General features: G+C 39.8%; 2 protein-coding genes across 4 annotated transcripts; both read left to right on the top strand.

Annotated features, from left to right (window-relative positions):
• Window positions 1-768: 768 nt before the first annotated feature.
• Window positions 769-7,327, top strand: LOC145940276 (alpha-N-acetylgalactosaminidase). Of its 2 annotated transcripts, XM_083045197.1 has the most exons (8): window positions 769-913; window positions 5,178-5,345; window positions 5,461-5,635; window positions 5,804-5,978; window positions 6,065-6,159; window positions 6,232-6,591; window positions 6,773-6,937; window positions 7,031-7,327. In XM_083045197.1, exons 2-8 carry the CDS (start codon window positions 5,179-5,181, stop codon window positions 7,208-7,210), a joined length of 1,317 nt encoding a protein of 438 aa, XP_082901323.1. In that variant the 5' UTR covers window positions 769-913; window position 5,178; the 3' UTR covers window positions 7,211-7,327. The 2 variants fall into 2 exon arrangements, with proteins under 2 accessions (XP_082901323.1, XP_082901322.1); XM_083045196.1 differs by lacking the exon at window positions 769-913 and having other exon boundaries at window positions 4,404-5,345.
• Window positions 7,328-9,031: 1,704 nt separating this feature from the next.
• On the top strand, window positions 9,032-22,917 carry Fid (class I SAM-dependent methyltransferase fire dancer). 2 transcript variants are annotated; one of them, XM_083045607.1, is made up of 7 exons: window positions 9,032-10,254; window positions 14,030-14,248; window positions 14,927-15,030; window positions 15,197-15,388; window positions 15,605-15,753; window positions 15,918-16,044; window positions 16,448-22,917. In XM_083045607.1, exons 2-7 carry the CDS (start codon window positions 14,080-14,082, stop codon window positions 19,874-19,876), a joined length of 4,170 nt encoding a protein of 1,389 aa, XP_082901733.1. In that variant the 5' UTR covers window positions 9,032-10,254; window positions 14,030-14,079; the 3' UTR covers window positions 19,877-22,917. The 2 variants fall into 2 exon arrangements, with proteins under 2 accessions (XP_082901733.1, XP_082901734.1); XM_083045608.1 differs by having other exon boundaries at window positions 14,008-14,248.
• Window positions 22,918-23,294: the final 377 nt, after the last annotated feature.

The following is a 23,294-nucleotide window of genomic DNA, read 5'->3' as shown; positions in this document are numbered from 1 at the left end:
ATAAAAGATTACAAATAAAATTAGTTTTCGTTTATCGAAAACAAATCGAAAATTTCTTTTCCTTTTCCAGAATTTTAATTAAGTCAATTAAATTTTAATGGAGAATTTTGTCATAATTTTGTTGAATAATTTAATTAATTATTTCTTCCATTCTTCGACAGTCGCCATTTAAGGATGCGAGGGCGATATCGCGCTGGAGGCGAGAGTTCAAAAATAAAACGCGACGCGATGAGATGCAAATTGCGTGCAACGCGTTGAAACTGTGCCAAGATTTGAGCCGCGTCGGAACAAATTTCAACGCGTGGGATTTCGTTCTATTGATATCCGAAAAATGTGTTTCAATGTTAATGTTGCTTATCCGAAACATTGGCGAAAACACGCACTTCGCAACATATGTATATATCCATAGAAAGAGGGCCAAGAGGGGCATTTGTCTCCTCCCTCTGGAATCAGCAAAAAAATTAAGCATTTGCTCTTCCTTTTAATAAACGTTGGAATTTACTTGCACATTTGATATAAAAAAAAATAACAAAAAATTTTTTTAATTAAAAAAAATTAACTAAAAACGCAACTCGACGCTTGATAATTTATTGCTGCAACTTATTTACGCGAGTCATTAGAGAGAAAAACATATTGTAAAAAAAGAAATCGAACGTAAACTTTACTCGAGATAGAGACCTCTATCAGGCTATCGAATGGACGCGATAACAACAAAGAAGAAAAATTCGCGATTATTATATGTTGTACAATTGAAACTTTCGAAAGTATATATACGAATGTTTGCGCGTATTTATAAAACAGATACATTTATAAGAAAGTTTTGCTATCTCTGTCTATATATGTATATAAGGCATATGTATTACAGAAACGTTACAATAAAATAACATTCTCGCGCAACGCGTGGCGGAAAAAGGTATGTCATTTTCTCGTATAAGAAATATACGTATATGTGTAAGAAGATCGATTGCGTATCCATATAAAAGTATACATATATGTATATCGTTTGATTCTAGTTGCGAGAGTAATAAAATTATACGCACGCTTGCGTGCGCCGTTTAATTCTCACCATACAGATATACGATTTCTATTGTCTGCGATTAGAAGACGCGCGAAGTTTCTAAAAAATGTACTTAAGACATTATTATCACATTTTTGAGGGGATCTAACAATAAAGGAGATTCTCTCTTAACGAGGCTGAAAAAGGCGAGAAATTCGTCGAGAAATTCTCAGATATCTCTCGTGCCGCTATACAATTTTTTTTTTTTTTTTTTTTTCGAGAAAAATATCGGGTACAAAAATGATATCGGCGATGCAAATCGCGCGTTATCTCTACTGGAAGTAGTAGAGAAGTCGTCGAGACTCGAATGTGGATCATGCCAGGGTTACGATAGTGGAATGCAAACCCGATGCAGGGGAATTATTTCATCGGCCTCGACCCAGCGCGTTCTCTTTCTAATTTCTAGCTCTAATGCGGTTCTAGTTCTCATGCGATTAGGACAGGCATAATTCGGTATCATTACAGTCGATCGTCTTTGTTTCGTCTTTTTTTCCTTAAACTAGAGAGAGAGAGAGAGAGAGAGAGAGAGAGAGAGTAGAATAATCTGAGAATGAAAGAAAGATGCGGGCGTTTCAAGAAATCAAACTCTCCATTCTAAGATGAAGGGAGGAGAGGGAGATTGGAAGGTGAGAGAAGCTGTATGAGCTCTTGGGTCTTTCTTTGCAAAGAGATGCAAGACTCGGATGCATTTTTTCAGAAAAAATATAGTTTACATATTGCGGCTGTTTATTTATCAATCTGAATATATTTTATTAAAATTTTAGTAAAATATTTTAATAAATAATTTAATAAAATATTATAATATAATATTTTAATAAATAAAAAATAATATAATGTTTTATATAATATTTTAATAAGTAAAAAATAAAATATTTTAATAAAATATATATATTCAGATTGACAAGATCGACAAGATGTAAATCTGTTATTTATTATTTCTTATATCACAATCGTGTGTTTATGACATAACAAATAAATTTTCTTCGATTACGATCGTTCCAGGTATATGGAGAAAAAAAAACAGATGGACAAATAGATATAAACACAAACACTAACACGCTTTCTCTCTTTCTCTCCCTCTCTTTTTCTCTCTTTTATGTATATGTTATTATATCTTATTATCATGAAAAAATCACAAACATACATTAAATTCGTATCAGCACCATCAATTATCAAGAGCAAGTAGATGCAAATATCGATTAAATTTTTAAGATTCTTTCACTTGATATGCGCAATCTACAAGTCTGAAGAGAGAAATGATTTATTGTATCGAAAAATTATATTGCGCGAAGTTCATTGTTCATTTTTCTGATAAAGAATTCATATGCTAATCTCTCATCATAGCGTCCCAGAAAATCAAGGAACGTAAATGAAATTAATTAAAATCCTTAATTATCTTCGGCATCCTTTCGCCGGCGATATAATTAATATTGCAGTCCAACACACAACAATTTTCAATACAGAGAATTTTTAAATTTTATATCAAAATAATATAACATACTTGCAATCAATTTTTAATTCTTCGAATTGGATCTTTAATTTATCGCACAACCGTAAAACAATTAAGATATACGAGCGTCGCGAATATAAATCGATCGATCGATCGATCGATCGATCGATCGATCTGTCCGGCGAGATCCGCGATATAGATGCGATGATGTATATAAATAAGAGTGTCACGGCGTTTTTTTTACTGTGTATAAACGCAGCGATCGACGCTGCCCCCCTTTTTCTTCTCAGTCGAGGTACGTTCATTTTTTTCCTCCTGTATAATTCGTTCTTTCTTTCCCCTCCTTTTTTTTTGTCTGACGTATAAAGAGCGACGAGTAAAATAAGAATTGCAAAAACCGGTTCGCATCTATTTTATTCTACTTTCTCGACTCGCGTCGCAACATATATGTATGTTCCCGCCCTATGCGGAAATAATTTCATTAAATGGTCAGCTCAAACGTAAAATAAACAGCGAGACGGAAACACAATAAACAATAAGTTAATATGTTTCCGCGACGACGCAAATAATAATAATAATAATATATATTACTATTATATATTGACAGAGAAAGAAAAAAAGAGAAAAAGAAAAAAGAGAGATAAATAGATAAAGAAAGAGAGAGAGATGAGAAAGAGAGGCAGAATAAAGAGAGAGATAATGTTTTAACAATAACTTAATTATTATAACAACTATATAATTATCATTATTATATGTATATAATAATAGAATTATTGTAACACCTATAATTATAATTATGTATAATTTCAATTTCAATAATCATTATATAATTATTATTACATTAAATCATTTTAATTATTTTATTATACAATTATTATATAATAATAATTATATTCTTTTGTTATATCATTGTAATTATTATTACACAATTATTATATAATTCTAATCATAATTATTATATATAATTAAAGAAAAAACACCGAAAGAAATCGGTGACCTGTGAGAGACACGCTATATATAGTTACGACTGTGATTTTGTGACGTCGGTCTCTACTCACAATATTATTATTGCTTGTCGTCGTCCTTTTCTCCTTCCGCCGTATCATTCGGCCGATCTCGCCATTTTGCCCCTCGCTCACTCACTCTCTCTCTCTCTCTCTCTCTCTCTCTCACTCTAGTCTCCTCTCGCTTTCTTAACGCGCCGTCACGTCTCCCTTCCACCAGCTGGTTTAATGTGTGCTTTCATTTTTATTAGCAACGAGACGTCTATAACGTCAACTAAACCCCGTAGTATAAATCAAAGGATCAAGATCGATGTAAGGACACAAAAGGCTATCAAATCTATACTTTTTCGTACGTTATAGATTCTTCTTCGCGACAGTTTCCGACAAAATCTCGCTGCAGTCTAAACGTTTTAAAACACGTGCTTTAAATAACGAGAGCCTTATTGAAGCATCGTTAAACTCGTAAACAATCTTTGTTTAACACACACATCATTTGGGTAGGTTTTGAAAGAATACTTGGCATTCTCTTGCAATTTATATAATTTTAATAATACTTTTGAGTTTCTTTATATATATGAGATATTTATATAAAGAATAAAAAAAGATGAATAATTTTCTTAAGATCATTAATGGATATGTAAAATGTTTCACAATTTTCATTTTTTAATCAAAGCTTATTTATTTTAATATATTTATTATAAATTTTATTTCGTAAATATAAATATGTATATTCACAGATTTTAATAATTTACAAAGAAAAAATTCATAAAAACTAGACTTAAGAAATTAATTTAAATTTCGAGACTGAATTAATAAGCTGTCATCCAAAAAACTCTGATTAAAAAATATTACGAAAGAGATCCGATAACATATATATCGATTACAAGATCTAAACTCGAAAATCGAGTCCCTTTGAACAAATCTCGCTTTCGTAATCAACAAAGATCGATATAAAAAAGAAAAAATATCATTCGATTAAAAAATCGAATCAAAACGTACGAAAGGAAAAAAACATCGCGCGAAAATCAGCTGTGCGTGAATTTTTTTTCTCGAGAGGCGAAATACGAAAAGTTTCCAAGTTTCAAGAGACCGTATCGAGAGGAGCGATCTAACCCTATCCCATCTGACATCTGTCATCCGTGTCTGTCGCATGTAAACCCTAACCTCTCCTCGCTCTATCGTACGCAGCTTCGCGCTTAGGATAGGATAGGGAAACCTCCGTCCGGTCCGGCGATTCTCTCGTAACCGTAACTGGCGGACTGACAGGACTACGATACGACGTCTCTCGTCCATCGGAAGGCGAGGAAGGCGAATCGGCGGGAGAGACAGGCGCGGCACACAGACGCGGTGATCGCGCGTAAAAATGAAATGGGGCATTGGGTGAAAGTACTCGCGGCGAGCGAGCGAGCGAGCGAGCGAGCCTGCCTCTTCTTATATCAGTAGATCAGTACGACGGTAGGCGCGTCTCGTCGCGTTCGCCTCGCGTCATTCCTCTCCGGCGCAGCTGGGACTCTCTCCCCCGATGATCGCTCCGTCGCGGAAAACCGCTCGTCACGCAAATCATCTCCGGACTATGCTGCCGATTTGGTAGTCTCTTCCCGCACATCCGTCACTTACCTGAGAGAGAGAGAGAGAGAGCAGCGCTTTTATTCCCTTTGCCCTGTAGAATGTTGCTGCGCAACCTGTGGACCCTGTGTTGCCTCGTCCTGTCGCCGGCCCTCCTGGTCTCGGCGCTGGAGAACGGCCTGGCTAGGACCCCTCCGATGGGATGGCTGGCCTGGGAGAGATTCAGGTGTAACACCGATTGCAAGAATGATCCTGACAATTGCATAAGGTGAGTCAGGGATAGGGTGTCGGTAGGATGGATGTGCGTTGCACGAATATGGGATATTTATGGTATAAACGTAGAGGATACTGATAATTGATTGGTTTTACTGTGTGCTTCGCAGCGATCGTCTCTTCCGGACCATGACAGATATAGTGGTGGCTGAGGGATACGCCGCAGCGGGCTACGAGTACATTAATGTGGATGATTGTTGGTTGGAGAAAGAGAGAGACATAAATGGACAGCTTGTGCCGGACAGAGAACGCTTCCCATATGGCATGAAGAGTCTAGCGGATTATGTAATTTAGTGTTAATTGTTCTAAAAGCTTTGTTTCATCGAATCTCTATTTTAAACCTTGCCTGAACTTGCATGCACTTGTTGTTCCATAATCGATGCATTTTCCAAAATCATAGTTTTGTATTTGACTCCAAAGTACTTTATGAAAACTATCGCTTTGTCTTATCAGGTGCATTCAAAGGGCCTCAAGTTTGGCATCTACGAGGACTATGGTAATTACACTTGCGCTGGCTATCCAGGTATATTGGGTTACTTGGATGTAGATGCCGCTACATTTGGATCCTGGGACGTAGACTACGTGAAATTAGACGGATGCTACGCACATCCCAGCGATATGGACAGAGGTACAATCATGTCTTATAAATAGTCAATGAGTTTTCTCTCTTCTTGATGGAATAAATTAGTATTGAAATTATGACATCCAACAAAGGCTATCCCGAGTTTGGATTCCACTTAAATCAAACTGGAAAACACATGATATATTCCTGCAGCTGGCCTGTCTATCAAATCTATGCTGGTATGCAGGTAAGTAAGTGATACATTTTTCTTGTCCAACTTTGTTCTTTCAGATTATTTTCACGTTTATCTTATTTTCAGCCGAATTACACCGCGATCTCAGAGAACTGTAATCTCTGGCGCAACTTTGATGACATCCAGGACTCGTGGGCCAGTGTGGAGACTATCATCGATTACTACGGTAACAATCAAGATGTAATCGTGCCCATTGCCGGCCCCGGACATTGGAACGATCCGGACATGTTAATTATCGGTAACTTTGGGCTGAGCTACGAGCAGAGCAAGACGCAAATGGCGATCTGGGCTATACTAGCAGCGCCGTTGCTCATGTCTGTCGATCTCAGGACGATCAGGCCAGAGTATAAAGCCATTTTGCAAAATAAGAAGATTATCGCCGTGGACCAAGACCCGCTGGGCATTCAAGGTCGGCGGATATACAAAGTGAGTGACATAAAAGAATTAATCAGTGCTTTAAATATATATATAAGTGTGATAGAGTCATAGATCAGTTGAAATTCAGTTGTGAGATTCAGTTTAATATTCCCGGCATATATTAGTGGCATTAATTATTCAGCTAAAATCACAGGAATACATCTTACACAGTGTAATCCATTGATTGCAGCACAAGGGCATTGAAATTTGGGCGAGGCCCATCACTCCAGTTTATCAAAACTACTACTCGTACGCGATCGCGTTCATCAACAGGCGAACAGACGGTACGCCATCGGATGTGTCGGTCACGTTGAAGGAATTGGGTCTGCAGTATCCTGGAGGATACCGAGTGGAGGTTCGTAGCATAATAATTTAATCGGGAAAAGTGTACGAAATTTGTGACGAGAAGAGGAACTCTTGGTTCATCAACATTCGTTGTATCTTTCAGGATTTGTACGAAGATGTAGATTACGGCATACTAACACCGCAGACCAAGATCAAAGTCAAAGTGAACCCGTCGGGTGTAGTAATACTGCGATGTAACTTGAACATAGACGATTCGTTTCGCTACTCGCCGTACTCGCCCTTAAACCAGATCTTTAAAGTTAGGCAAAATTCGTTTGAATGACCGTAAGTCTAAAGTATTACTGAATTTTCATCGACGTTTTTTTATATATAAGTTCTACGTTCTATATTAACGTATTATAAGAAAGGCTAGGAGAAATAAAGAATTTTATAAACTTTATTCAATCATTTGTATATATTTAAAGTGACAGTTTACGTTTCATATTTACATTATCTGCATTATTTTGTATTCACTTTATGTTAATTCTCTTTCAAGCATTTTTAGGATTTCAACGCGACATAACGATGCATAAGAATATTACAAGATATCTCAATCCGCATGTGTATACATATATTTGCATACATGTACGCACACTTTATAAAATACTCGCTGACAGACACTTTACCGATGAAAAAAATTTCTATCATAAAGTTTAATTCGTGAAAATTCTTGATTAATGGTTTTAATGCCGTTGATATCATCGTACATATTTTATTTTAGTTTTTTTCACAAGAAATATCGGATCAAATATCCTGTATAAATTGCCACACGTGCCAGAGCGAAACGTCTCTCTTTACATTCGCTGTTTCTAATCTTCCCTCTGACGTTCGTAAACGCGTCACGAGGACGCGAAGGGATATCAAACGTATCGCGGAGACACTCTACAGAGGCTATTATAAATTCACTATAGATGTCAAAGCACACATTTCTCGTACATTTCTATATATATACCTACCTACCCACCCTCAGTATCTACTCGCAATTGACATGAGAAACATGTACAGGGTGTTCCATTTCAAATACACGCGAATATCTGTGAAATTATTGATGATGTCGAAAAATATTTCAAACGAAAATTACATGAAGAGGGGAGCATAATTTGATGTCAATGGTTTTTTTTGTAGATTGAAGGTGTTGATAAAGGTCAATTTATTTTTAAATGGAGTTATATACTTTTGAATGCATCAAAATATACTGTTCTTTTTTTGCTGTAAAAAAAGTATCAGTTTATTTGTGTCGAAAAATCATTAGCGTAAGAGATATTTGTAATTTTCAACATTTACTCGTACGAATGTTTGTAAATAGACATAATGTTGTATAGCTTTTGTATGATCAAGATTTTCTTATCGGGCGAATAAATTTGGCATAGTTTATTCTTGTAAAATTATTAAAAATGATAGATTTGAGACAAGTGACAGATGACACTTTAAGACAATGTTGACATAATTTTAATATTGGAAGAGTAATTATAGAAACTACAGAAGAAAAACGGCATAAGAAACTAACTGTAAAAGACCCAGATATCCCGATCATATACTTGTCATTTATCATTTTGAGATGCGTGAAACTTTTCTAGAAATGTCAATCGATCATTATCAAACTTGCAAAGTATTGCAGTTACAGCAACAGCAGCTGAGAATCTTCTATATTAGCTTTATTTAATGGATCAACATATCTTATGTGTTTGTATCCAGCGTTGAATGACGATGATTTTGTTCACCGACTGACTGTTGATCATCGATTCTATCAGCATAAAATATTACTCGAATCTATATTTTTATTTATGTGATTTTGATTTTTTTATCAAGGAGAATTTAAAGAAAAAATACAAGTGAAAAATAATATTTATTTTTATTTTTTTTATTAATATTTTTTGACAGAAATCAGCTGATTAAAGAGTTAATTTGCTAATTAATTTTCAAAATAATAATATGTTATAATTCCTTAAACTCGATTAATATTTTTGACAGTTATCAGCTGATTTCTGTCAAAAAATATTAATCGCAGATAAGGCATTATAACATATTGTTTACAACATATTATTGTTTTAATTTTTATTCCGATAATTCTTTAACGTGCTATTATCATCAGTCTATTTTTTTAACATACTGGCAATGCATATACGAGGATTTTATCTGTAACAAATTGCTTCTAGAAGCTGCAACAAAGAAGGTGGTTTCAATACGACGATGTTCATTAGTATAACTTTGAGCAGTATTGAAAAGTTTTCCAATCGTTGGATTGAACGGGCTAGTTTCATGTCGAGTTTCTATCGGTGGAAATATCATTGAACTATTTTTTTAGACGATATCATTAGATTACTTTTTGCGGGTAATTTAAAAAAAAAAGAAGTTTTCTATAATGAAAAGAACCTATTACTTTAAATGACTCGAAGCAGAATGCCTACAAAAGTATGTCAACAATGAAAGTCCAGTGAAATGCTTGAAAAGATTGAAAGATAATTTGAGAATGGAATAAATCTTTACATCCCGGTTGAAGGACCTTCTTTTGAACATCATTTTATAAGAAGCTCTCTATATACATATATATACCATACTATTTTAATACTACACGTGTTCTATTAATATATTCAAAAGTATATGGTTCCATTGAGGGGAAACCATAAACTAAGTTGACCTGGATCTATAAAAAAGCCATCTTTGACATCAGATTCTTCTCGAAATGATTCGATTTTCATTTGAACACATTCTTGCGAGATCACCAATATACAGCTTCGAAGCTATATATTACTCGAAATGAGACATCCTGTATCTCTCTACACCCACTCTCTTTTCTCTCTTCCGCCCTTTCCTCCCTCGCACTCTGCTGCTAATGCGTCACAGCGACGCCCGCGTCGCGTCGCCTCGCGTCGCCTCGCGCTTGCTCCCTTCAACCCCCAGAGAAGTCGCAGCCATTGTCAGAAGGTCGGTCGGTCAGCTCGATTCCTCGAGCACGAAACGCGCCTCCGCGTTTCTCGTGCGCGCGTAACACACCCTTTCGTCACGCGAGTATCCCTCGAGAGCGAGAGACAGGTAGACAGACGACGAGGGAAGGTTGGGGGGGAGGGAGAGGGTGGCGGAAGAAAGAGTGAGGAAGAAGACCGAGAAGAGGGAAGAAATGTGAAGAGAGGAAAATCCTTCGTTCGACGCGATGAGACGCAAACATTCGCGCGACGCTGATTCCGCGCGATCAGGACTAGCACAAGAACCAGTCGACGTCGCCTCCGCCTCCGCTTCTGCTTCCGACGTAGCTGTCAACGCGCTGCTGCACCCTCTTGCCGCCACGACCGAAGCGAGCATGAAGATTCCGCGTCTCTCATGACCCAGGTGAGTCTCTAAAGGTCTCTAAAGGCTTTTCGTTTCCTTCGTAGATCTAGGTAGACCCTAGTGGTCCCGATCCTGATGGGTGTTCGTGTGTCTGTCTCCCCGCGAGCTGACGAATCCGCGCCGATATGGCGGCCGGCCCCGAGCCAAATAGTGTCTTTTGGAGCGATTACGCGTTATTCGAGAGATAAAGGAGAGGCGGTTTTCATCGTTTTGACAGGTGTTAGAGGACGTTATCGATATTGGTGCGAGGTAGCATCGCGATCGATAACGCGTTCGTTTTTTTGATTGCTGATGACTCGGATCATCTGGTTGTTCGCCGTTTTAAGGTGAAGTTTGACGTGAATGATGATCTTCCAAGTCCTTCCGCTTCCCCGAGGTTCTTCCGTATCGTTCGAGCTTTGGTGAGCGTGATAACTCGAACGTCTCTCTTTCTCTCTTTCTTTCTCGCTCTCTCGCCTCAGTCATTGATGTAGAGGCAGCTCGCATGAATGAATAATGGCGCCACATCGGGAATCGTTTTGAACGGTGACGCGTTTACTGCTGTCTTACACAGTCACACGAGAGTCGATAATTCGCGGTTATTCGCGGATCGCGAAATTCCATGTCGGATTGTCGAAATTTTTCGTCCCGCAACTCGACAGATCTTGCAATCTAAAAAATTATTATTTTCCACATCGAGTTACATAATGTCGCAAATTCGGGTGTAGAAATTGAAGAAGAACGCACACGGAATTTTAATTATAGAATTTAATTAATAGATTTGATAGAATGCACATTATATAATTATTATATATATATACATACACACATGATTTTCTTCATCTATTTTTTTAAATTTCTACCTGATTCTCACAATTAATTCCATTACCTATTTACTTGGTGTTATGAATCATAAAGTCTTTTTTTATACTCTTTCTCATCATTGTATTCCGTATCGAGTAATCCTGATTTAACATCGTTATCATCGTCATATCAACGTCATATCATTATCCGCGTTACGTCAAATACCTTATTATATAGGATATAATTATTTGCTTCGCATAATTAACGCGCGTAATCGAGGTTAATTAAAATCGAAACGAGGAGAGGAAAAAAGAGGAGAGGATAGACACGATACGGATTGAAACGATTAAAATGTCATCGCGAATCGACATATATATATATATATACATATATAAGCGCACTCTCTATTTATCATATTTCGTATGTAGGGCGGCGCAGATAAATCGATACGCGGCACTTTCATTCATGGCTGCCTCTCTCTCTCTCACACGGGTTGGCACATTGCCGTTGCTCCACGTACCACCCACGCTGTCGAGACCACCACACACACTTACAACTCACCCGTTACGTAGTAGTATACAGTCGTGGCTGACAGTGGTTCTCCGTTTCTCGTCGCGTCGCGAAAGAACGCAGAGATGATGAGCGAGTGTTCATCATCGCGCGCGAACCTCTTATGCAGGTACAACTTGGGGTGCATCGCGGTATCTTTGACATTAAATTTGTACATTGAATGGAAATCCCTGTCCTCTTTTTTTTTTTTTTTTTTTTTTTTTTAAGTAATGGAAAGTTTAATTTTTGTCGCCAATCAACGTCGAAGGGCCTTGATCAGTCCTTTTTTTTCACTTGTTCCGAACAGACAGGCGATGTTCCGTGACGTAAGCCTTCGCGTGGGATACATTTCGCATTCTATTTATAAATATCGTTGTCATTAGTAACATATATAGAACGATATATCTCTTTGTCCTCGACATAGGCGCATAATAGCCTGACGATAATTCAATCGACTGAAAAGCAACGATATGATGCAATAGATACGTGATGTAAATTACATTTCCACTATGTTGTCTTTAAGTGCGAACGTTTCAAAAATCTGGTCTTCAAAGACCAAAGACAAAAAAATTGAAAAAAAGAAGAAAGAAGAATTTCAATATCTGAAAGATCTTAATGATAAGTCTGTTCTTTATAGCTGAATTAGTTGCACTAGTTCTCTTTCTTTCCAAAATGTGGAGTAAAAAAGATAGACTCTCAGCTGAAGAGAACAGACCTAAAGTTGACACTTTTAGATCTATTCTTTCTAGCTGAACTGGCTGCACTAGTTTATCTCTTCCCTTCCAATGTGGAGTAAAAAGATAGGCTCTGAACTAGTGCAACTAGTTCAGCTGAAGAGAACAGACCAAAAGTTGACACTTTTAGGTCTATTCTTTTTAGCTGAACTGGCTGCACTAGTTCAGAGTTTCTCTCTTCCCTTCCAATGTGGAGTAAAAAGATAGAGTCTGAACTAGTTCAACTAGTGTAGTTCAGCTGAGGAGGATAAACCTAAAGTTGACACTTTGGACACTGGACTTTCCTTGTTTTCTTAGAGATTTCATAGTTGCATCTCGTGCATCATCACCACTGCACCGCTGCATCCCTCGCTAGCGCTGCGCACATCAATATTACGTCGACGTGCATCCATCCGTCCATCCGCTCGTCCATCCATCCGTCCATCCGTCTGTCCGTCTGTCCGTCCGTCCGTTCGTTTGCGTTGAGTGACGACGGTTGACATTAGCCGTCGCGCACGAGGCATCTCTCGTAGCATCCTTAAATTAGTTAAACTAGTGCATCGCGCGCGTGAAAGAGAGAGAAAGAGAGAGAGGGGCTAACCCAGTTAGTTATAACACACACGCGAAAAGGGGGATATCGAATAAATTTACTGCGCAGCCGCGCGTGTATAGGCGCTATCAGAGCCGCGAGACAGAACCTGACGATGCATACAAGCAGGTATGCCCGCGGCCCTTTTCGTCCGTTCGCGCGCACGCGGTAGGAGCGGAGAAACTATACGACGGAATGCGGTGATAAGGGGTGGTGGGAGGGTGCAGGAGGGTTGTAGAGAGGTTTGTAGAGAGGGAGGGAGGGGGTGGGTACGCTGCTACTCTTTGAATCTCGGTCCACTTGCCTCCCTGTGGCGTTCGCTGCAGCGCACAATGCGAGGGTGGCGGTGGCGCGAGTGGAGAACATCAGGCGGATTTCCCGCTCGGTGACGCTCGCCTGAGGGATCTGTCACCTCGAAGATCGGTCGTCCAAAGACCACGATCTCGCGATTTTCTCCTTGAAAGAACCAGACCAGATTGGACCGATTGGATTTCTCAGGATTGTCTCGTATAAAAGCGTCCCCTTCGAGCATCCCTTCAAAGCGTTCTCCAAATGGCAAGGAGTGTCGTCGATCTCATGACGTTTCTGGATGTTTGCCAACTCTATCTGCAGACGAAGAAGAAGTCGCGGAACCTCTGTACGCTCTGGGCGATCGTGACGTTCATCCGTACGGAGGATACCGGGGATTTCCTGCGATGGTGTCGCGCTTACACGATGCCCCGTTTGCGATATCGCACGGATCGCGCGAAGAAGAAGACGGAGAACGCGGAGAAACTGAGCCCCGAGAAGCTGATACTCAGACTGTTGCAGGAGTTGTTCTATTGCGGCTGTCTGCCGCCCTGCGAGATCGGTCTGTGAACAAAGGGCGATGTGTCGAGTGATGTAGGACACGTGATAGTCCGAGTCGAGTTTGTTCGACCGTCTTGACGCAACAGGCTATACGTTTTTATCGCAATCTGCGATTGAAGCAAGATCCGTATATCTTCGTAAATATCTCGATATCCTTCTCTGGCGAATCCTTCTCTCTCTCTTTCTCGATTTAATCAATTTAAAATGGCTTTACTTTGATGCTTGCTCGATCCTGGAAGCTGACGTATCGATTTCGATTTTTCGATTTAGGGTGATAACAATTTCTGTGCAGCATCGTGTGAGCGCACATGTGGACGAGAGTGAATCAGCTTAGCGAGAGGGATGTCTGAGAGCGACGGAGAGCATGCAGCTCGCTCGGTGGCCCTAGAGCAAGCCTACGTCCACGAAGTATACGAGCAATGTGCCGAGAAGACCACGCAAAGTAAACACTGGCCACGAGTATATCAGTTTCTTCAGGAACTCGAACCTGGTGCTCTCGTCTGCGACATCGGTCAGTCGAAAATATTTTTTATAAATGTCCTTTATTATTCCTTTTTGAATTTTAAGTTAGTAAGAACCAGATGTGGATGGTAGTGCATCAGTTTCAAGGAAGAATTAATTTTTGATTAGTCCACAGAGCATAAATTTTTCTCGGTACCAAGATATTAAATAAATCTCAATTCGAGATTTTTATTTTTAATAAATCTCTCTATGTCATCCCTAAAGAAACGTAGATGAGAAAAAATTTTTTTTTTTTTGCCTAACAATAAATAATTTTCATCAATCGTAATTCTGAACATATCTGTCTGTAAGCAATTCTTCTCGTAAAGATCTGTCGCGCGGATTGCATAATTAACGGACTTTGCACTTTTAAATCCTTCTGTCAATGAACGAGTACCCGGGTATCCAAAGCGACTTTAAATGTTAAAAATGTATTGGAACTTTTCTCCACTCGAAATAAAATACAAAAGACCTTTGTATTCGGAAACGTCCTAAAATATAATAAGAAAGAAATGTTGGATGCTTGATAGCTGCTAAAAAAAAATGTCGCGGTGCAATGTGTCGAAAACACGCAGTTGATACCCATAAATTGATGAAAAAGGTGAAGAATTATGCATTGACAGAAGGATTAATGTTATGTTACATCTATGTGTTTGCCTAGACGCAACGTCATGTTTGTATTCTTTAGGTTGCGGCAACGGCAAATATCTCAGCGTAAATCACAGCATCTTCAAGATAGGGGTGGACCGATGTAAGCGCTTCACAGACATCGCACGCGAGAAGGAAAACGAGGTATGTATATATATATATATATTATATATCCAACTGGAAGCTTCTTATCTTTAATTATTAAAACTTTACTAATTGGTGTCTCGAAGTTACATATTTTTTGCGCGAGTCAAATTAATTCCGCAGATTAATACGATATCTCTCTAAATGCCTCTCATTTGTCATCAAGGTCCTGATCTGCGATAATTTGGCACTACCATTTCGAGAAGAGAGCTTCGATGCGGTGCTGTCGATCGCCGTGGTGCACCATTTTGCCACCACGGAGAGGAGGGTACACGCATTAAAGGAGCTGGCGCGGATTCTCAGGATAGGAGGTCGACTCGTCATATCCGTTTGGGCTATGGAACAAAAGCACAGAAAGGTAAAAGACTTAATTTTTTTATTATTACTAGAACAATCCAAGCGCGCGCTATTCTTCGATTTTATATTAAAAAGAATGATACTTTTAAAAAAATAATATAAAGTTTATTTAAACTCGATTAATATTTTTTGACAGAAATCAGCTGATAATTGTCAAAAATATTTTTTTCATAGCCATTTGGATCGATTGAACTGTTCTATTATTATTTATTCGCAGTTCGAATCGCAAGATGTTTTAATACCTTGGCCCAAGTCGTATTGCATGAGCGGAGCATCATCGGATGGAACAAAACATTCTGGTGCATCGGACGGTAACGAGAAGCGAGATGATGACACCGCACAGAAATATCCATCATCCTCCAAAAGGTGAATTTTTCTTACATATGCAAAAGTCGCGTAATTATTTAATAAATTATGATGATGTATTATAATGCAGAAATAATTATGTTCTTATTTTGAGTTCAATTTCTATGTTTTGTTCGAGGCCAGCGTAGCATGTAGGTCACAGCTGTCATGATTTCTTGTTCCAGAAATAGTCAACAAAAATGTAAAAGCAAGAGTTATTGGATCGATCCGATATTCAGTTTGTCACCATCCACTAGCAGTCTCTCTAGCCCGAATGAGACTTGTTACAGTTGTTTCCGGCGAGCGTTACAGGTAACCAAAATAAAAGAGATCCATTTCTGTTATATAAACGCAATATTTTAAGCGTTTGGAAAAGATTGGAACGATTGGAAAAGATTGATTGAAAATGTATTTTGGAAAATTGGGAAAAACTTTATTCGTTTAATATGTGTTAAAAGGTTAAATGTCGAGGGTTATTCAATTAAATTTCTTTATTTGAGAGTAATTGAATTCATCACTTTCAAGATTGTAATCTTTGTATCATTTAAATTATTTTCTAAATATATAAATATATATTTTTTTATATATTATATATACATATATATATATTTTCATTATAAATATATTAATTTAAATATTCTATTATTTATTTATTGTATCATTTAAATAATCCATTATTATATGTATTCACTTGTGATTTGCATATTTTTTTTAGAAATTAGCGAGAAGTAGACGCGGAGGCGGCAGTCGTGCATGGTTCCCCGGAAGTTGGCAAAGCGGCACCAAGAGCCGACGACACTACGATCCCGATGAGATGACCGACGTGGACGAGCTGCCAATCGAACTACGTCGCGTGGAGACTACGCATACGTTGACGATGACAAACAAGCGTTCCACGGATACGTTGAACATAAAATCCAAGAGCCTAGGTGACATCTTAGAGATCGAACGACTCGATTTGGTGCGTTCCCGATCGAGCATCCCGGGTTTTTGCTCCACTTCGGAGCTGATCCTGGACGAGCGATCGGTCTCGTCATCGTCGAGCGGTTCAAAACCGCGATTAGTGAAACAGAAATCGTGCGTGGAGGAGACCGGTTTGGAGAATCCCGAAGACACTGCCATTGAAAATCTGATCAAGGACCTTCCGGACTTCTCCTGCCAACCGTTGCGCAAGCGCAACGTACCGTTGAAGCAGAACTCGATGAACGAGGAACTGATGTCGGCGGAACGACTGGAGGAGAAGGAGCGAGTACGCCGGAATATCATGAAGCAGGCGTCACTGAACGAGGAGCTAATCTGTAAGTGGCGAACGTTTGAGGCGCTCAAGGAGTCGATCAGTCCAGTGAGCGCCAGCCGGCGCTTCCAATTGCTGAAGAACGGACTCACCAGCAAGATCAAGCGTTCCACCACGAACATTGAAAAGGTCTCCAGTATGTCCATTAAGAACGGATTTGTCCGGATGCTACAGGGTTGGAAATCCTGCGAGAGCGAATCGGTGTCCACCGCGACGGCGGAAGCAACGACGATGCCGAAGTCGGCGGACAATAAGGTACAATCAGTTGCATTGGTGAAACGTAGCATCGAGGTCGTCGAGCGTCGTCTCTCACGCGAGGACGGCTCGGATTCATCCAAGGACAGCAGTCTGCAGAGTGACACCAGCGTGGACTCCGAGGACAGTTTCGCGTCGGTGATCTTCGTGCCGAAGCAAGACGTCCCGGTATCCTCGGCATCCTCGTCGGTCAGCGAGGTACCTTCCGCACCGCGACCAGCAGCGTTACAACTCGGCACGACGTCGGCACCACCATCGCCACGTGTCAAACAGCCACCGGACAGTGGTCAGTCGTCTAGATTCAAGCTGATCGATATGTCGTCGTTGCTGAAGCAGCAATCGACTGTCACAGATACGAATACAAACACGAATGCGCATCTCGACGACGCAATTAATCCTAGTGCACCGACCGTCACCTGCCAGGAAACGTCCGGTAGCACCTTGCAGCCGCCAAGAGAACTCCGTCTGATGCCGGAACCAGCGGAACCTGACGCGGAACCGGATACCGCGCCGCTGCTACGTGCCTTCAATGACGTCACCAAGACGGCTGGTCGCGAGCCGATCATAAACGAGGACGACAACCGAAAAGCCAGGTTGAATCAAATCAAGGAGTTGCTCATAGCAAAGCCGGGTTTTGCGACTCGCGCCAGACCGTCGTTTCCCCTGGTCAGACGCGCCTCCACGGCGGTCTCGGGTCGTCTGGAGCCCGTCACGAGGATTCTACCGCGTTTACTATCTCTGGAGCTGTTCAATCCGGAGACCGACGATCTGGACAGCGATTCCAGCGGCGTCTCGTCTCCGGAATCGGTCGGTTCGGTGATCAGCGTCACATCGGATGAGAGGTACATCGCGAGGAGGGAAGCTGAAGAGAAGAAGAACAACGCGCAGACAAGCGAAGGAGTTTCCAAGTCGAGCGGAGACGACGTAACGAAGAAGGAACCCGAAATTACACGGGATGACGAATCGTTGAGTATGGGAACCACAGCGTCGCTCGAGGATACATCTCTGGATCATCCTTCGCCCGCGGATTTCGAAGACGACGCGCCGTTTGCGGAAACCGACCTGACGCGTGACTCTGTCCAAGGTAATTTCGAAACCGACGCGATCCGCTCCACGTCGCGCATACTTCTGGAAAGCGGAAAATCCATATCCTCGCAATCTATGAAGCTCCTCAAGGCCGCCGCAAACGTGGCGAGCTCGCTGGAGGATGCTGTAGAGAAGGCGATTCAACGCAACACCCAAGTAGAACAATTCTCGCAGGCTGCGCAACAACGGAACAGCAACAATGGCGTCTGGTCGCAGTCGAGCGTGCGAACGCGAGCATACTTGAAGCAGGATCGTAAATCCGCCTCGGTGGATCTGGGTGGCTACGCCGACGAATCGAGCAGCGATCTCATGCGAGACATCAGTCGGTACTGCCAGAACTCGTCGTTCGATCTCTTGTGCCAGACGTCGAGAACTTCGTCGTCGTCGTTGGACAATAAGTTGGACGCGGAATCGGATGCCACGGCCTGGAACGGATCCAATAAAGTGCCCAAGGAGACCTCGTGGATCGTGAACAAAGCGTACGATAGGACGAGTGGACGCGACAAGTTCGCCAATGTGATCCAATCCAAATTGACATCAAAGTCCAAGTCCCTCCGCGAGGACCACGCCGCCGTATTCGAGTCCAAATTCGACCATAAATTTAAATGCGATTCCAAGTATAAGATTAAGCCAGAAGCCAAGCCCGAAGCTAGATTTATTTCCAAATATGACGAACCGTTCAGACTCGACCTCGCATCCGGACAGAAGTCGAAGACTAAATTCGACCTCGTGACAACAGTCAATCCCGTGTCCAATAGTAATTTCACGAACGATACGAAAAAATCCTTTATCAATCCCGAGGATCTAGAGCTTAATTCCGAAAGCGCGTTTAACTTCCAATCCGGAACGGAACCTAAACGGCCAACTAATGTCGACCAACAGCGACATCGCTCCGCCAGCACTTCGCCGCTGTTGCGCAGTAATTCGGACGACATGTTGGACTTTGTGATGGTGTCGAAGACGGGTGAGTTCGAGTGCGAGGGTAGCCCAAGGACGGCCGAGAAGTGGCGTTCTTCTCAGGGCGGGCTGTCGATAGACTCGAGCGACGTGGGTGACTCCATGATGGAGAACACCACGATGAGCCTGAGCGACGGTAGCCAAGCGGAATCGACGGCGAGGCTGTTCACCGGCAGCACCGTATCGCTAGTGTCGAATCCGAACAACGCGGAGGGCAACCGTCGGTGTTCGGTGGAGCGACGAAGATTGCAGGAACGCGGTCGATCGTTGGACGAGATGTCGAGCGAGACGAAGAGGCGAGACGCCGCGGAATGTCTGGTTACAACAAGCAGGACCACCGACACCATCAGCAACGCCTCGTCCCAGGAATCGCTCTCCTCGGATCGCGGCGGCGGCTCCATCACTTATCATCAGTACTACCACGTCTTTCGCGAGGGCGAACTCGATCAGCTGATCAACAAGTATGTCGAAAATCTGCATATCATCTCGTCGTACTACGACCATGCCAGTTGGTGTGTTGTCGCGGAGAAAGTGCAGGTTTGGACTATATGACTTCGGATACGAATGATCATCGTATGAAGGAACGAACAGCCAGCGGCTGCCGCGACTCGCAAAGTTGTACCGGGTGTCTCGATAGGAGATGTCAACCAGAAGGGATCAACTAGGTTCAACTTTATGAAAATTTACACTCGCTTAGTTTCTCACCTCTTTCAGTTGTGAAACTTAATTCGCCAAGTAGCAAACTGACATCATTAGACGTCAAAATGACGTCATTTTTGACGTTTAATGACGTACGCTTGCTACCTGGGTCCCGATCTCCAGATCCAACAAAGAAGAAGGGAGATCGCAGACTTAGGAAACTGGATATGTAATTCTTGAATTCTTTAATTTCGTGATTCACATCTTTATCTTACAGAGACGGATTGGGGAGAACTCTTACTTTTGAGACAAAAGCACTAATCCCTCTTTTTGGGACACGCAGTACACTCCGATGGATGGCCCAATTAAAATATGCGGTTAATCGTTGAAAAAAAACCTCGCTTCGAGCGCCAGATGAACGAATGACCGCTAAATCCGTGGATCTAAAGAGTCCAAGGATCTCAAAAAATTTAAGGGGTCCAAGAATCCAAGGATTTCAAGGCTCAAGGATTTCATATAATAAATAATAACAAATATTCAAGATCTAAAATAATTCACGAGTTGACTTTCTAACGGATCTGTTCTTGAAAAACTGCGACGATCTATGTTGCTATTGAAATATCGCTTTTTGCTCGTTAAAACATTCCTTACATGTTTGTCTCATCGTGAAGAGATTTCTCTGTCCGTGACGTCGCTGAAGTTAAAATGCGCGACGCAAGAATATAAATCTCTTCAAACTAACGAAAAAACGATGAATGATATATATACATATATATAATATATATTATATATATATAACGAACCAACAATTAAAAAATATCACGAAAATATCCAAAAATAAGGGAACATTTTAATAATATAAATGGCGATAATATCTCTTTTAATGAATTCCTATTATCATAATTACTGCGATAATAATCTTTCATTTTTCATATACGATTTGTTCAATCTTAGTTTCGCTTCAGTGACGTTTAGGACTGTTTATCTCATTTCGGATTCGCACATTTCGAAACAACGATAGCAGAAAGCACGATTCTTCGAGATATGCCGAAAAGAGAAAAATAAAGGAAAAAGGCGGGAGAGAGAGAAGAAGAGGAAGGAAGAAAGGCACTATTCGCTCAAGGTATTCTTCGTCTTCTCGAAGGGTGGTGCGATCTGAATATACATGCGTTTTACAATTAGTAAAAGCGTAAAAAAAAATAAAAATTAGAAACGGCAACTGGCTCCCGGATCATATGGAGCGTATTTTCTATAAGTTCTTTCTCGAGGAACGGACAATATTCGAACGCTTGAACGTAGATATACCTCAATAATGCGAACATTCCACTTCCAAAAAAAAAAAAATATATATATATATTTACACATGTACACACAAATACACACAAACACGTATTAGGGTGTCCCTTAATTGTGCTTCGCGTTCAGTGATTTGTATATGTCGATGTTTAAGATTAACGTTGGCATTAAACTATACGTAAATGATCAATAAGAGGATATACGGAATAATATTTCGAGTTTATATGATGTAAAAAAGAAAGGAAAAGATAAAAGAGAAGAACACACATATATATATATATATACATATATATACACACACACACATGTACACGTATAATACATTTGTTACATGATTTATAGGCAAGTAAAAGACATCCTAATACATATATAAACACATACGTACATGCATACATATATACATATGATACATATATATTAGGATATAAGGATTCAAGGATCCAATAATCTGAATATTGAATGCTTATATTCTTGGATTCTTCGCCCAAAGACTTTTAATTCCTTAGACTCTTCAATTTTTACGTAGAATATTTTTTTTCTCGCATTATTATTTTATCTTTAATGATATTCTTAATTTTCTAATCCACGATCGTATTTTAATCTTCAAGTCCTCGATACGTTTTATATAATCTCCTCTCACGCAATCTTTAGAACTAATATTAATTTTTAAAATCCTAAAATACACAACGTCACAGATTTTTAAGAAAATTTGTATACAATAAAATATTTCAGCAACTGAAGAGATCCAAGGATCGAAGCATCCGTGTCTACAATACGTATATTCACACATCACACATAGAGAAGGACATAAATGTAAAAATCTAAGCTTCGTTATTTTTATGATCTCTCAATTAATTAATTATTCGCGTTTGTAGTAAAGCGGAGACGTGGGGAGTTTTTATTGCAACCCTTTAACTGGTAAATCGAAGAAGATTTATATAATTTTCCTGCGCCAGAGGGGCAAAACATCTCCAACGAAATTACTATGTGACATAATAAGATATCAAAATCGTAGCAAAAATTCGAGGGTGCCACAGGATGTCTGTAAATTACGTAAAAAGGCGCAATTTAAGGATATTCTATATATCAAGAGAGAGAAAGAGTGTATGTTTGTTTGTGTGCGTGTCTTGTATCGATTCATTAAAATCAAGATTCTCGAGATGTTGAAGATGATCAGCGAAGTGTGTTATTTTAAGAGTTTCGATGAAACGAGAATTCTTGATATTCGATGCATATATGATATATACGATGGAACGATATTGACAAAAATAAAAAAAAACAACGGAGAAAGAGGTGCTACTGGTTAAAGGGTAATTCGATAGATCGATCGAGAGGAGCAAACTGTTATTCCGTTTTTTCGGAGAATTGTTCGATTAATTAAACACGTTTAATTAAACAGATATAGTCGACGACGTTCTTTTTCTAATTTATTGCAACTTCTATTCGATTCGAAGAAGAAAGCGAAAAAGTGTAAGTGCATGCGTGCGTGTAACATGTATGCGTGATAGAGAGAGAAAAGAAGAAGAAGATGATGAAAAAGGAGAAGGATAGACCAACGCGGAAAGTGCAATCTCGAGAAACAGGTGTAAATATGTAAAATAAAGTGTTCCTGACGTAAACGCACAGAAAATCGTCAGAAAATAGTTGACAAACGACAATTTCGGGTGAGAATTTTCTGTCGAATCTCCTGTTCTCCCTCTTATCCTATCTCTTATTATTATATTATAATATATTATTATATTATAATATATTATATATAAATTATTATATATAATATATTAATATATAATAAAATATATTATATATATATATATATATATATATATATATAATATTATTCAATATTTGTTTCTCGAATATTGAAGGCTAAACAAACTAAAAAACTGCTCTTATCACACGGTGACATTTATATTATCAACTGTCTAATGATATAATTCGGGGCGCATTAGTGAACTTGAAGATTATTTCATATCGTCTCTTTTCATAATTAACTGAAAATGAAAAAATGGTCTCATATCAATTATAAAATTATTTT

This window comes from Prenolepis imparis, unplaced genomic scaffold (assembly GCF_030444845.1).
Source record: "Prenolepis imparis isolate NDT839.2.m4 unplaced genomic scaffold, iyPreImpa1.0 SCAF_9, whole genome shotgun sequence".
NCBI classification, from domain to species: domain Eukaryota; kingdom Metazoa; phylum Arthropoda; class Insecta; order Hymenoptera; family Formicidae; genus Prenolepis; species Prenolepis imparis.
Note: the sequence above shows the minus strand (reverse complement) of the source record. Positions and strands in the feature narration are given on the sequence as shown.